Below are 16,152 nucleotides of genomic sequence, written 5' to 3'. Positions count from 1 at the left end.
CTCTCTCTCTCTCTCTCTCTCTCTCTTTGTCTCTGTCTCTCTCTGTCTCTCTCTCTCGCTCCCTCTCACACTCTCTCTCGCTCTCTCTCTCCCTCTCACACTCTCTCTCTCTCTCTCTCTCCCTCTCACACTCTCTCTCTCTCTCTCACTCATTCACTCATTCACTCACTCACTCATTCACTCACTCACTCACTCACTCACTCACTCACTCACTCACTCACTCATTCACTCACTCTCTCTCTCTCTCTCACTCTCTCTCTCACTCTCACACTGAGTGTACAAAACATTAAGGACACCTGCTCCTTCCAGGACATAGACTGAGCTATGATTCCTTATTGATGTCACTTGTTAAATCCACTTCAATCAGTGTAGATGAAGGGGAGGAGACGGGTTGAAGAAGGATTTTTAAGCCTTGAGACAATTGACACATGGATTGTGTATGTGTGCCATTCAAAGGGTGAATGGGCAAGACTAAAGATTTACGTGCCTTTGAATCCGGTATGGTAGTAGATGCCGGGTGCACCGGTTTGAGTGTTTTAAGAACTGCAATGCTGCTGGGGTTTTTCACGCTCAATAGTTTCCCGTGTGTATCAAGAACGGTCCACTACCCAATGGACATCCAGCCAACTTGACACAACTGTCGGAAGCATTGGAGCCAACATCCCTCCCTGTGGAACACTTTGGACACCTTGTAGAGTCTATGCCCCGACGAATTGACTCAATATTAGGAAGGTGTTCTTAATGTTTTGTACACAAAGTGTATTTAGTTATCTTAATATACTGAACAAAAATGTAAACGCATCATGTAAAGTGTTGGTCTCGTGTTTCATGAGCTGAAAATTAAACATCCCAGAAATGTTCCATACGCACAAAAAACATATCTCTCAAAGATTATTTGTCTCAAAATGTGTTTGTCAATTTTGTGCACACATTTGTTTACATCCGTGTCAGTGAGTATTTCTCCTTTGCCAAGATAATCCGTCCACCTGACAGGTGTGGCATATCAAGAAGCTGACTAAACAGCATGATCACTCTAAAATGTGCAGTTTTGTCAAACAACAAAATGCCACAGATGTCTCAAGTTTTGAAGGAGTGTGCAATTGACTGCAGGAATGTCCACCAGAGCTGTTGCCAGAGAATTTAATGTTAATTTCTCTACCATAAGCCGCCTCCAACGTCGTTTTAGAGAATTTAGCAGTAGGTCCAACCAGCCTCACTACCACAGTTTGTTGATGTCAACGTTGTGAACAGAGTACCCCACGATGGCGGTGGTGTTATGGTATGGACAGGCATAAGCTACGGGAAACAAACACAATTGCATTTTATCGATTGCAATTTGAATGCACAGAGATACAGTGATGAGATCCTGATGCCCATTGTTCCGCTATTCATCCTCCTCCATCACCTCATGTTTTAGCATGATGATGCACCGCCTCATGTCGCTAGGATCTGTACACAAATCCCTGGAAGCTGAAGATGTCCCAGTTCTTCCATGGCCTGCGTACTCACCAGACATCTCTTTGAGCCTGTTTGGGATGCTCTGGATCAACGTGTTCCAGTTCCCGCCAGTATCCAGCAACTTCACACAGCCATTGAAGAGGAGTGGGACAACATTCTACAGGCCACAATCAACAGCCTGATCAACTCTATGTGAAGGAGATGTGTCGCGCTGCATGAGGCAAATGGTGGTCATACCAGATACTGACTGGTTTTCTGATAACATAACTTATAACATAACATAACGCACATAACTTTTTTTTTTTATATCTGTGACCAACAGATGCACATGTGAAATCCATAGATTAGGACCTAATGAATCTATTTCAATTGACTGATTTCCGTATATGAACTGTAACTCAGTAAAATCTTTGAAAATTGTTGCGTTTCTATTTTTTGTTAATCTAACCCGTCAATATGCATTGGCTGGATGTACAGTAAGTCATATCGCTCTAGCTTTCTCTTACAGTGAGATCCAAACGTATCGGGACAAATGTGTTGTAGTTTTGTCTCTGTACTCCAGCACGTTGGATTTGAAATAAGACAATGAATATGAGGTTAAAGTGCAGACTGTCAACTTTCATTTGGGTGAACCGTTAAGAAATTACAGGACTTTTTGATTCACTTTTATTGTAAATAACAATAGAATATGTTTCTAAACACTTCTAAATTAATGACGATGCTACCATGATTACGGATAATCCTGAATGAATCATGAATAATGATGAGTTAGAAAGTTACAGACACACAAATATCATACCCCCCCCCCCAACATGCTAACCTCCTCTGTTATTGTAATGGTGAGAGGTTAGCATGTCTTGGGGGTATGATATAAAATGCTAACCTCCTCTGTTATTGTAATGGTGAGAGGTTAGCATGTTTCGGGGGTATGATATAAACGGCTAACCTCCCCTGTTATTGTAATGGTGAGAGGTTAGCATGTCTTGGTGGTATGATATAAAATGCTAACCTCCTCTGTTATTGTAATGGTGAGAGGTTAGCATGTTTCGGGGGTATGATATAAACGGCTAACCTCCCCTGTTATTGTAATGGTGAGAGGTTAGCATGTCTTGGTGGTATGATATAAAATGCTAACCTCCCCTGTTATTGTAATGGTGAGAGGTTAGCATGTCTTGGTGGTATGATATAAAATGCTAACCTCCTCTGTTATTGTAATGGTGAGAGGTTAGCATGTCTTGGGGGTATGATATAAAATGCTAACCTCCCCTGTTATTGTAATGGTGAGAGGTTAGCATGTCTTGGGGGTATGATATAAAATGCTAACCTCCTCTGTTATTGTAATGGTGAGAGGTTAGCATGTTTCGGGGGTATGATATAAACGGCTAACCTCCCCTGTTATTGTAATGGTGAGAGGTTAGCATGTCTTGGTGGTATGATATAAAATGCTAACCTCCCCTGTTATTGTAATGGTGAGAGGTTAGCATGTCTTGGGGGTATGATATAAAATGCTAACCTCCCCTGTTATTGTAATGGTGAGAGGTTAGCATGTCTTGGGGGTATGATATAAAATGCTAACCTCCTCTGTTATTGTAATGGTGAGAGGTTAGCATGTTTCGGGGGTATGATATAAACGGCTAACCTCCCCTGTTATTGTAATGGTGAGAGGTTAGCATGTCTTGGTGGTATGATATAAAATGCTAACCTCCCCTGTTATTGTAATGGTGAGAGGTTAGCATGTCTTGGTGGTATGATATAAAATGCTAACCTCCTCTGTTATTGTAATGGTGAGAGGTTAGCATGTCTTGGTGGTATGATATAAAATGCTAACCTCCTCTGTTATTGTAATGGTGAGAGGTTAGCATGTCTTGGGGGTATGATATAAAATGCTAACCTCCCCTGTTATTGTAATGGTGAGAGGTTAGCATGTCTTGGGGGTATGATATACAATGCTAACCTCCCCTGTTATTATAATGGTGACAGGTTAGCATGTCTTGGGGGTATGATATAAAAGACGTATCATATGATATCTATCAGTTTGCAGCCTTACTTACTGTCTGTCTGTCTGTCTGTCTGTCTGTCTGTCTGTCTGTCTGTCTGTCTGTCTGTCTGTCTGTCTGTCTGTCTGTCTGTCTGTCTGTCTGTCTGTCTGTCTGTCTGTCTGTCTATCTGTCTGTCTGTTTGTTTCAGGTAGTGACAGGTTCTATATGAACATCGAGGATATGATTGGATACCGGCCTGCCATCTTCATCAAATGGTGCTGGATGCTGCTGACCCCAGGCATCTGTGCTGTGAGTTCAGAACACTGGATCGACCAATCAACCATCTTCAATTTTTTCATTCCCTGTGTTTAATAAATGTCTTCTCTTCCTCTCCTCTCCTCTCCTCTCCTCTCCTCTCCGGTCCGCTCCTCTCCGCTCTCCTCTCCTCTCCTCTCCTCTCCTCTCCTCTCCTCTCCTCTCCTCTCCTCTCCTCTCCTCTCCTCTCCTCTCCTCTCCTCTCCTCTCCTCTCCTCTCCTCGCCCAGGGTATCTTCCTGTTCTTCCTGATTAAGTACAAGCCTCTGAAGTACAACAACGTGTATATCTACCCAGACTGGGGCTACGGTATAGGATGGATGATGGCCCTGTCCTCCATGGTCTGCATTCCCCTTGGAATCATCATACAGCTGTGGAAAACACCCGGAACCTTCTCAGAGGTCTCCCTAACCCTACAACGTTACTGATACACTATCAATCAATCACGCAATCAACCTTCTCAGAGGTCACACTGATAGTCACACTGATAGTCACATTGATAGTCACACTGATAGTCACGCTGATAGTCACACTGATAGTCACGCTGATAGTCACGCTGATAGTCACACTGATAGTCACACTGATAGTCACGCTGATAGTCACACTGATAGTCACATTGATAGTCACACTGATAGTCACACTGATAGTCACATTGATAGTCACGTTGATAGTCACATTGATAGTCACATTGATAGTCACACTGATAGTCACGCTGATAGTCACGCTGATAGTCACATTGATAGTCACACTGATAGTCACGCTGATAGTCACGCTGATAGTCACGCTGATAGTCACATTGATAGTCACGCTGATAGTCACGCTGATAGTCACACTGATAGTCACGCTGATAGTCACACTGATAGTCACGCTGATAGTCACACTGATAGTCACACTGATAGTCACGCTGATAGTCACACTGATAGTCACGCTGATAGTCACATTGATAGTCACACTGATAGTCACGCTGATAGTCACACTGATAGTCACACTGATAGTCACATTGATAGTCACGCTGATAGTCACATTGATAGTCACACTGATAGTCACGCTGATAGTCACACTGATAGTCACACTGATAGTCACGATGATAGTCACGCTGATAGTCACACTGATAGTCACGCTGATAGTCACGCTGATAGTCACGCTGATAGTCACACTGATAGTCACGCTGACAGTCACGCTGACAGTCACGCTGACAGTCACGCTGATAGTTACACTGATAGTCACGCTGATAGTCACACTGATAGTCACGCTGATAGTCACGCTGATAGTCACGCTGATAGTCACACTGATAGTCACGATGATAGTCATGCTGATAGTCACGCTGATAGTCACACTGATAGTCACGCTGATAGTCACGCTGATAGTCACACTGATAGTCACGCTGACAGTCACGCTGACAGTCACGCTGATAGTCACGCTGATAGTCACGCTGATAGTCACGCTGATAGTCACGCTGATAGTCACGCTGATAGTCACGCTGATAGTCACGCTGATAGTCACGCTGATAGTCACGCTGATAGTCACACTGATAGTCACACTGATAGTCACGCTGATAGTCACACTGATAGTCACGCTGACAGTCACACTGATAGTCACGCTGATAGTCACGCTGATAGTCACGCTGATAGTCACGCTGATAGTCACGCTGATAGTCACGCTGATAGTCACGCTGATAGTCACACTGATAGTCACACTGATAGTCACGCTGATAATCATGCTGATAATCATGCTGATAGTCACGCTGATAGTCCATCCGTGGTCACGTTTTCTAAAAGTTCTCCAGTGTTCACATTTCTACTCAATACAACACGTTGAATTCACACTTCAAACTGTTGTATAATAGAATACTGCATAGATTGACGGATTTGCTCATATCCAAAGGTCTCCCTGTGATTTGGGTTGGAGGAATGGGAGGAAGGAAAATACATGCATAATGATGTGTATGTCATTGTGTCAGTCAAGGGGACAACACTGCATGAAACCTTCTCTACTCTTCAGAGACACTCTCCCTCCCTTCCTCTCTCATAAACACACACACACACACACACACACACACACACACACACACACACACACACACACACACACACACACACACACACCACTCCGTCTCTCCCACAAACACACTGCTCCCAACTTTTAAAACATGCTCCAACAGAATTTAAGGAGCACCAGAAATACATGTATTTTTGATATTGTTTAGGCTTCCGTTAGGCCTACATTCTGTATACTTCTGGCCCTTCTTTGGACACTGTGTTAACTAACCTCCAGATGAGCTTCAATGCCATACAACTCTCCTTCCATGGCCTCCAACTGCTCTTAAATACAAGTAAAACTAAATGCATGCTCTTCAACCGATCGCTGCCCGCACCTGCTCGCCCGTCGAGCATCACTACTCTGGACGGTTCTGACTTAGAATATGTGGACAACTACAAATACCTAGGAGTCTGGCTAGACTGTAAACTCTCCTTCCAGACTCACATTAAGCATCTCCAATCCAAAATTAAATCTAGAATCGGCTTCCTATTTTGCAACAAAGCATCCTTCACTCATGCTGCCAAACATACCCTCGTAAAACTGACTATCCTACCAATCCTTGACTTCGGCGATGTCTTTTACAAAATAGCCTCCAACACTCTACTCAGCAAACTGGATGCAGTCTATCACAGTGCCATCCGTTTTGTCACCAAAGCCCCATATGCTACCCACCACTGCGACCTGTACGCTCTCGTTGGCTGGCCCTCGCTACATATTCGTCACTAAACCCACTGGCTCCAGGTCATCTATGGGTCTTTGCTAGGTAAAGCCCCGCCTTATCCCAGCTCACTGGTCTCCATAGCAGCACCCACCCGTAGTACGAGCTCCAGGAGGTATATTTCACTGGTCACCCCCAAAGCCAATTCCCCACTCGCCATCCCGGCTAAATTATATATTTTTTAAACTGAGTGAGGGCTGGTAGGGAATGCTGAGAGAAGCAGGCGAGTGAGGGCTGGTAGGGAATGCTGAGAGAAGCAGGCGAGTGAGGGCTGGTAGGTTGATGCTGAGAGAAGCAGGTGAGTGAGGGCTGGTAGGGGATGCTGAGAGAAGCAGGCGAGTGAGGGCTGGTAGGGAATGCTGAGAGAAGCAGGTGAGTGAGGGCTGGTAGGTTGATGCTGAGAGAAGCAGGTGAGTGAGGGCTGGTAGGTTGATGCTGAGAGAAGCAGGTGAGTGAGGGCTGGTTGGACCTGAGCATACAAGAGACTACTGGCTGTTGCTTCAATTCGTAAACAAAACTGACTTCATGAACATTTTATAACAGTGTGTTCTTTAGATCGTCCCGTTTGGTACGTTGTCAAGGAGGGCGGCCGCGTGTATTTAGCGATGCAGAGGTCCTCGGTTCGAGACCGGCATGAGCCGAACAAGGAGGAAGTGATACTCGCTAAGCAAGCGGCGTGACGTCCGTAACACTCACATCACTGCAGATAGCATTACCAATGAGGGCTCAGATATAAACCATATGTGAGGCGGAGGACGCAAAACGGACCTTAGATCCATTGTCCCACCTCAGCAGGATCTAATGAGAATCTCCCTTCTCCTTCTCTCCCCAATCTGTCCTCCTCTCCCTCCTCTACCACTGGATGTCATAAGGTGAATGCACCAATTTGTAAGTCGCTCTGGATAAGAGCGTCTGCTAAATGACTTAAATGTAAATGTAAATGATGTTCCTGACCACCCCCAGTCCAGATCTCAGTCATATAACGCCTCTCTCTCCCTCTCTCCCTCCTCTACAGAGGATGACGTTCCTGACCACCCCCAGTCCAGATCTGGTGATGAGAGGTAAACTGGCTGGTATGAGCCCCTTCACCATCAGACCCAAGCCCAGCAAAGAGTCAAAGAAAGCTGCAAAGATATCTACCATCACAGAGAAGGAGACCCATTTCTAACGCTTCTCAAAGTCCTGTCACTGACCAAGCCTCTGTCTGTCCACAACCACAACCACAACCACAATGAAGACAACAACAACAAGAAACAAACAAACAAACAAACAACAAACAGAAGAGAATAAAGGACTGTTTTATTTTGTTTGTTTTTTTTAAAAGAGAAAGAAGTTTTCACATAATTATTAGTCATGCTTCTTTTTTTTTTTTTGGCGCAAACTTTATTAACACATCATCTACGTTAACATTATGACTTAAAGATATATTTTTTAACGATTAGAAGAATATCAAGTTTATTGATTGAGATCGGCACGATATCTTGCCAAGTTATTTGTGTCACTGTACTCTTAGGATGCTATCAATGTGCTGTACAACTCTAGGTCTTTATCTAACTCATGCACTGAGTATACAAAACATTAAGAACACCTTCCATGACCCCCCCCAACTCAATTCGTCGGGACATGGACTCTACAAGGTGTCGAAAGCGTTCCACAGAGATGCTGGCCCCCTTTGTTGACTCCCAATGTTTCCCCACATTTGTGTCAAGTTGGCTGGATGTCCTTTGGGTGGTGGATCATTCTTGAGACAAACAGGAAACTGTTGATCGTGAAAAACCCACAGCAGCATCTACTAACACATCCCGTTCAAAGGCCCATTCACCTTCTAAATGAAACACATACACAATCCATGACTCAATTATCTCAAGCCTTAAAAATCCTTCTTTACCATGTCTCCTCCCCTTCATCTACACTGCTTAAAGTGGATTTAACAAGCGAGATCAATAAGGGATCATAGCTTTCACCTGCATTCAGATGGTCGGTCTATGTCATGGAAAGAGCAGGTGTTCTTAATGTTTTGTCCAGTCAGTGTACAGCAGTACTGCTGGGACCATTCTGAAGTGTATTGTGTGTTTAGAGAGGATCTCCTTCACAGGGATGTTATAAACTTATAGAGAGAACCTCCTTCCCAGGGATGTTATAAACTTATAGAGAGAACCTCCTCCCCAGGGATGTTATAAACTAATAGAGAGAACCTCCTCCCCAGGGATGTTATACATTTATAGAGAGAACCTCCTCCCAGGGATGTTATAAACTTATAGAGAGAACCTCCTCCCAGGGATGTTATAAACTAATAGAGAGAACCTCCTTCCCAGGGATGTTATACATTTATAGAGAGAACCTCCTCCCCAGGGATGTTATAAACTTATAGAGAGAACCTCCTTCACAGGGATGTTATAAACTTATAGAGAGAACCTCCTCCCCAGGGATGTTATACATTTATAGAGAGAACCTCCTCCCAGGGATGTTATAAACTTATAGAGAGAACCTCCTCCCAGGGATGTTATAAACTAATAGAGAGAACCTCCTTCCCAGGGATGTTATACATTTATAGAGAGAACCTCCTCCCCAGGGATGTTATACATTTATAGAGAGAACCTCCTCCCAGTGATGTTATAAACTTATAGAGAGAATCTCCTCCCCAGGGATGTTATAAACTTATAGAGAGAATCTCCTCCCCAGGGATGTTATAAACTTATAGAGAGAACCTCCTCCCCAGGGATGTTATACATTTATAGAGAGACCCTCCTCCCCAGGGTTGTTATACATTTATAGAGAGAACCTCCTCCCAGGGATGGTATAAACTTATAGAGAGAACCTCCTCCCCAGGGATGTTATACATTTATAGAGAGAACCTCCTTCCCAGGGATGTTATACATTTATAGAGAGAACCTCCTCCCCAGGGTTGTTATACATTTATAGAGAGAACCTCCTCCCCAGGGATGTTATACATTTATAGAGAGAACCTCCTCCCCAGGGTTGTTATACATTTATAGAGAGAACCTCCTCCCCAGGGATGTTATACATTTATAGAGAGAACCTCCTCCCAGTGATGTTATAAACTTATAGAGAGGATCTCCTCCCCAGGGATGTTATAAACTTATAGAGAGAATCTCCTCCCCAGGGATGTTATAAACTTATAGAGAGAACCTCCTCCCCAGGGATGTTATAAACTTATAGAGAGAACCTCCTTCCCAGGTTTGCAAAATTATATAAACTTTCCCCAAGTTCTTGGGTTTTCCAGAAACTCTGGGTGGAGGATTTGTGCCCGGCTACCCCCGTGATTCTGTGATTTTTGTAACTCTACCCTTCCCTCGTCTTAAAGAGGTAGTGGAGCACTGTGCTCCAGCCCTGGTTGAAAGCTCCTTAGTCCCCTTCGTCATCTCTGACTGACTCGCAGGCCGAGTTAGTTTCAGTGTCAGTGTCAGCAATGCCGTCTACTTTCTCCTCAGTCGTTTCACAGCGATTAGAGTTTAATCTAAACAGACGATGCGCGTCTCGTCATTTCTTCGGTTCTGCTCTGCTCCGTTCGGCTCAGAGTCCAGATAGATAGAGAGACAGACAGAACCGTCTCCCTCTCCCCCCCCTCCTCTTCCTCCTTCTCCTCCCTCGTCTTCCTCCTCCTCGTTGATTGTGACACTAGCTGGTTTTGGCCTTAAGTAGGGGGCGGAATGAGCTGGTCTCATCCACAGTCGCCCCGCCCCATCTTCCTTGTCCAATCAGCTCTTTGTGGCCACTAGCTGCTAATTGGTCCTGTCTACTGCGGTGTGACTAGTCCGCTTCCTGGAGAGCATGCAGTGCAGGCTTTTTCTCCAGCCCTGCGCTAACAGACCTGATTTTACCTAATCAGCTGCTGCTCATCAGGACCTTGATTGGCTGATTCACACTTCATTCTACCAATCATCAGGATTGTGATTGGTTCAGATGAATCGTGCTTGTTAGGGGGGAAAAAACCTGGAGGAGTGTTGATTGGCCCACCGGTGTTCATCCAACACTGTGCCTGGAGGAGCGTTACTTTCTATCTCTGTGGTCTCTACTCTCTCTATCACCACTATATTATCTGTGGTCTCTACTCTCTCTATCCTCTCTGTTATCTGTGGTCTCTACTCTCTCTATCCTCTCTGTTATCTGTGGTCTCTACTCTCTCTATCCTCTCTGTTATCTGTGGTCTCTACTCTCTCTATCCTCTCTGTTATCTGTGGTCTCTACTCTCTCTATCCTCTCTGTTATCTGTGGTCTCTACTCTCTCTATCCTCTCTGTTATCTGTGGTCTCTACTCTCTCTATCCTCTCTGTTATCTGTGGTCTCTACTCTCTATCACCTCTCTGTTATCTGTGGTCTCTACTCTCTCTATCACCTCTCTGTTTTCTGTGGTCTCTACTCTCTCTATCCTCTCTGTTATCTGTGGTCTCTACTCTCTCTATCACCTCTCTGTTATCTGTGGTCTCTACTCTCTCTATCACCTCTCTGTTATCTGTGGTCTCTACTCTCTCTATCACCTCTCTGTTATCTGTGGTCTCTACTCTCTCTATCACCTCTCTGTTATCTGTGGTCTCTACTCTCTCTATCACCTCTCTGTTATCTGTGGTCTCTACTCTCTCTATCACCACTCTGTTATCTGTGGTCTCTACTCTCTATCACCACTCTGTTATCTGTGGTCTCTACTCTCTCTATCACCACTCTGTTATCTGTGGTCTCTACTCTCTATCACCACTCTGTTATCTGTGGTCTCTACTCTCTATCACCACTCTGTTATCTGTGGTCTCTACTCTCTATCACCACTCTGTTATCTGTGGTCTCTACTCTCTATCACCTCTCTGTTATTGGTGGTCTCTACTCTCTATCACCACTCTGTTATCTGTCGTCTCTACTCTCTCTATCACCACTCTGTTAGCTGTGGTCTCTACTCTCTCTATCACCTCTCTGTTATCTGTGGTCTCTACTCTCTCTATCACCTCTCTGTTATCTGTGGTCTCTACTCTCTCTATCACCTCTCTGTTATCTGTGGTCTCTACTCTCTCTATCACCTCTCTGTTATCTGTGGTCTCTACTCTCTCTATCACCTCTCTGTTATCGGTGGTCTCTACTCTCTCTATCACCACTCTGTTATCTGTGGTCTCTACTCTCTATCACCTCTCTGTTATCTGTGGTCTCTACTCTCTATCACCTCTCTGTTATCTGTGGTCTCTACTCTCTATCACCTCTCTGTTATCTGTGGTCTCTACTCTCTCTGTCATCTTCACTGACGTTTGTGCAACTTAAATAATGTGTGGCGTTATTTTAACAGCTTGTTTTAACACTGGAGATTGATGTATATGTTTACATCCTAGTAGAAATGTTTTGTGGTCTTATTTCTTTATAGATGAAGTGTGAAAAGGCATCCTAAACTGAACCCTATTTGCTAAGTAGTGCACTACCCATTGGTCTCTGGTGAAAAGTAGTGCACTACCCATTGGTCTCTGGTGAAAAGTAGTGCCCTACCCATTGGTCTCTGGTGAAAAGTAGTGCCCTACCCATTGGTCTCTGGTGAAAAGTAGTGCACTACCCATTGGTCTCTGGTGAAAAGTAGTGCCCTACCCATTGGTCTCTGGTGAAAAGTAGTGCACTACCCATTGGTCTCTGGTGAATCTATGTTGGGAATACCGTGCCATATGAGACAAACAAATAGGCAGGGCCTTCAGAAAGTACTCGTACCCCCAATTGTCTTCTTACCCATCTACACACAATACCTCATAATGACAAAGTCAAAACATGTTTTTAGAAATGTTTGCAAAGTGTATTGAAAATGAAATACAGAACTACCTAATTGACATAAGTATTCACACCCCCGAGTCAATACTTTGTAGAAGCACCTTTGGTGGCGATTAAAGCTTTGAGTCGTCTTGGGTATGTCTGTGTCAGCTTTGAGTCGTCTTGGGTATGTCTGGATCAGCTTTGAGTCATCTTGGGTATGTCTGTATCAGCTTTGAGTCGTCTTGGGTATGTCTGTATCAGCTTTGAGTCATCTTGGGTATGTCTGTATCAGCTTTGAGTCATCTTGGGTATGTCTGAATCAGCTTTGAGTCGTCTTGGGTATGTCTGTATCAGCTTTGAGTCGTCTTGGGTATGTCTGTATCAGCTTTGAGTCGTCTTGGGTATGTCTGTATCAGCTTTGAGTCGTCTTGGTTATGTCTGTATCAACTTTGAGTCGTCTTGGGTATGTCTGTATCAGCTTTGAGTCGTCTTGGGTATGTCTGTATCAGCTGTGAGTCGTCTTGGGTATGTCTGTAACAGCTTTGAGTCGTCTTGGGTATGTCTGTATCAGCTTTGAGTCGTCTTGGGTATGTCTGTATCAGCTGTGAGTCGTCTTGGGTATGTCTGTATCAGCTTTGAGTCGTCTTGGGTATGTCTGTATCAACTTTGAGTCGTCTTGGGTATGTCTGTATCAGCTTTGAGTCGTCTTGGGTATGTCTGTATCAGCTGTGAGTCGTCTTGGGTATGTCTGTAACAGCTTTGAGTCGTCTTGGGTATGTCTGTATCAGCTTTGAGTCGTCTTGGGTATGTCTGTATCAGCTGTGAGTCGTCTTGGGTATGTCTGTATCAGCTTTGAGTCGTCTTGGGTATGTCTGTATCAGCTTTGAGTCGTCTTGGGTAGGTCTTTATCAGCTTTGAGTCGTCTTGGGTATGTCTGTATCAGCTTTGAGTCATCTTGGGTATGTCTGTATCAGCTTTGAGTCGTCTTGGGTATGTCTGTATCAGCTTTGAGTCGTCTTGGGTATGTCTGTATCAGCTTTGATTCGTCTTGGTTATATCTGTATCAGCTTTGAGTCGTCTTGGGTATGTCTGTATCAGCTTTGAGTCGTCTTGGGTATGTCTGTATCAGCTTTGAGTCGTCTTGGGTATGTCTGTATCAGCTTTGAGTCGTCTTGGGTATGTCTGTATCAGCTTTGAGTCATCTTGGGTATGTCTGTATCAGCTTTGAGTCGTCTTGGTTATATCTGTATCAGCTTTGAGTCGTCTTGGGTATGTCTGTATCAGCTTTGAGTCATCTTGTGTATGTCTGTATCCGCTTTGAGTCGTCTTAGGTATGTCTGTATCCGCTTTGAGTCGTCTTGGGTATGTCTGATTCCGCTTTGAGTCGTCTTGGTTATATCTGTATCAGCTTTGAGTCGTCTTGGGTATGTCTGTATCAGCTTTGAGTCATCTTGTGTATGTCTGTATCCGCTTTGAGTCGTCTTAGGTATGTCTGTATCCGCTTTGAGTCGTCTTGGGTATGTCTGTATCAGCTTTGAGTCGTCTTGGGTATGTCTTTATCAGCTTTGAGTCGTCTTGGGTATGTCTGTATCCGCTTTGAGTCGTCTTGGGTATGTCTGTATCCGCTTTGAGTCGTCTTGGGTATGTCTGTATCCGCTTTGAGTCGTCCTGGGTATGTCTGTATCAGCTTTGAGTCGTCTTGGGTATGTCTGTATCAGTTTTGTACATCTGGATTTGGGGATTTTCTTCCTTGCAGATTTTCTCAAGCTCTGTTAAGTTGGATTGGGAGTGGAGGTGAACAGCAATCTTCAAGTCTTTCCACAGATTGTCTATTAGATTCAAGTCTGGGCTTTGGCTAGGCCACTCAAGGACTTTCACATTCTTGTTCTGAAACCATTCCAGTGTTGCTTTGGCTGTCTGCTTGGGGTCATTGTCCTGTTGGAATGTAAATCTTTGCCCCCAGTCTAAGGTCGTTTACACTCTGAAGCAGGATCTCTTCAAGAGTTTGTTGTGTATTTGGCTCCATTCATTGTTCCCTCTGTCCTTACCAGTTTCCCAGTCCCTGCCACTGAAAAGCATCTCCATAGCATGATGCTGCCACCACCATGCTTCACAGTTCGATGGTGTTAGATGGGTGATGAGCTGTGCCTGGTTTTCTCCAGACATACCGCTTTGCGTTCAGGCCACAGAGTTACATTTTTGTCTCATCAGACCACATAATCTTTTGCCTTATGTGCTCAGAGTCTTTCAGGTGCCTTTTTGCAAATTAACTCCAGGCGTGCAGTCATGTGCCTTTTTTCTCAGGAGTGGCTTCCGTCTCTCCCATAAAGCCCAGACTGGTGAAGTGGTGTCCTTCTGGTAGGTTCTCCCATCTCAGCCAAGGAAACTCTGTAGTTCTGTCAGAGTGGTTCAATGGGTTCTTGGTCACCTCCCTGGCCAAGGAACTTCTTGCCTGGTTGTTTAGTTTGGTCAGACAGCCAGCTCTAATCAGTCTGGTAGTTCCATATGTTTATTCCTTTCCCAATGATGCTGACCACTGTGCTCTTGGAAACTTTTCAACATTCTAGAAATTGTTTTATACCCTTCCCCAGATATATGCCTCGTCACTATTCTCTATTGGAGATCTATGAACAGTTCCTTGGACTTCGTGAAATATGATGTAGTTTCTGCTCTGACATACACTGTCAACTGTGGGACCTTGTAGAGCCAGGTGTGTTTCTTTCTAAATCATGTCCGAACAATTCAATTGGCTACAGGTTGGACTCCAATCAAGTTGTAGCGACATCTCAAGGATGATCAAAGCAAATTGAATTGCACGTAAAGCTCAATTTGGAGTGTCTTAGCAAAGGGGGTTTGAATACTTGTGTGTAATTTGATATTTCCTTTTCAATATATTTTCAAAAATGTCTAAAAACATATTTTCACTTTGTCATTATGGAGTTTTGTGTGTTGATTGGTAAGAACAAATATACAGTACCAGTCAAAGGTTTGGACACACCTACTCATTTGAGGGTTTTTCTTAAATTTTTTACTATTTTCTACATTGTTGAGTAATAACGAAGACATAAAAACAATGAAATAACACATATGGAATCATGTAGTAACCAAAAAAAGTGTTAAACAAATCAAAATATATTTGAGATTTGAGATTTTCTTCAAAGTAGCCACTCTTTGCCTTGATGACGGCTTTGCACACTCTTGGCAAATATATATATTTTTTTTTTGGTTACTACATGATTCCATATGTGTTATTTCATAGTTTTGATGTCTTCACTTTTATTCTACAATGTAGAAAATAGTCAAAAAATAATAATAAGAAAAACCCTTGAATGAGTAGGTGTTCCAGCACTTTAGACTGGGACTGTACATTTAATCCATGTTGAATTCAGACTGTAATACAATGTGGAATAAGTCAATGCTTTCTAAAGGCACTTTTTCTTTTTTGTTTCTTTGGAATCTTTCGATATGTCACTCAAACAAACATACGTTTTTGAGAAAAAGAATAGGATAAAAAAAGGTTGTTTAATGTTACTGTTTTACACAGATTGTTTTGGTATTCAAATCACAGGGCACAAGAACTGCTTGCTTACCCCATTTTTAAAAATAAATATTACAAAAAAGAAAAAAGAGAGAGTTTGACTTCCATCTCATGTGGTTACTACGAGTACACTGTTGTTGTAGTTAGGGGATCAGCAGCATGAAACCCTGTTGTATTTGTTGGCGTTCATCCTTATTATTATTCCGTCGTGGAATATTAACTTTGAGATGGTAAGACCTAGGAAGGTGCAACTTGGCAACTTACCCTCTCATTTACATAATTTATCCAGAGTGACTTACAGTAGTGAGTGCATACATTTTCAAGGGGTAATTGAACCCACAGCCCTGGCATTGCAAGCGCCATGCTCTACCC

The 16,152-nt window shown here is 43.6% G+C and overlaps 1 protein-coding gene across 2 annotated transcripts in view; it reads left to right on the top strand.

The window, feature by feature from the left end:
• The window catches only part of slc6a11b (solute carrier family 6 member 11b), a 91,191-nt gene extending 75,322 nt beyond the window's left edge, over positions 1 to 15,869 (top strand). For both annotated transcript variants that reach the window (XM_071336927.1, XM_071336926.1), the window contains exons 13-15: positions 3,646 to 3,746; positions 3,982 to 4,152; positions 7,525 to 15,869. In XM_071336927.1, the coding sequence (XP_071193028.1) occupies positions 3,646 to 3,746; positions 3,982 to 4,152; positions 7,525 to 7,677 (425 nt within the window). In that variant the 3' untranslated portion in view covers positions 7,678 to 15,869. The remainder of the gene's footprint in view (positions 1 to 3,645; positions 3,747 to 3,981; positions 4,153 to 7,524) is intronic.
• Positions 15,870 to 16,152: the final 283 nt, after the last annotated feature.

The sequence above is a fragment of the Salvelinus alpinus genome, chromosome 12 (assembly GCF_045679555.1).
Source record: "Salvelinus alpinus chromosome 12, SLU_Salpinus.1, whole genome shotgun sequence".
Classification (NCBI taxonomy): Eukaryota; Metazoa; Chordata; class Actinopteri; order Salmoniformes; family Salmonidae; genus Salvelinus; species Salvelinus alpinus.
The sequence above is the reverse complement of the archived record's forward strand: the minus strand, read 5'-3'. Positions and strand labels throughout refer to the sequence as shown.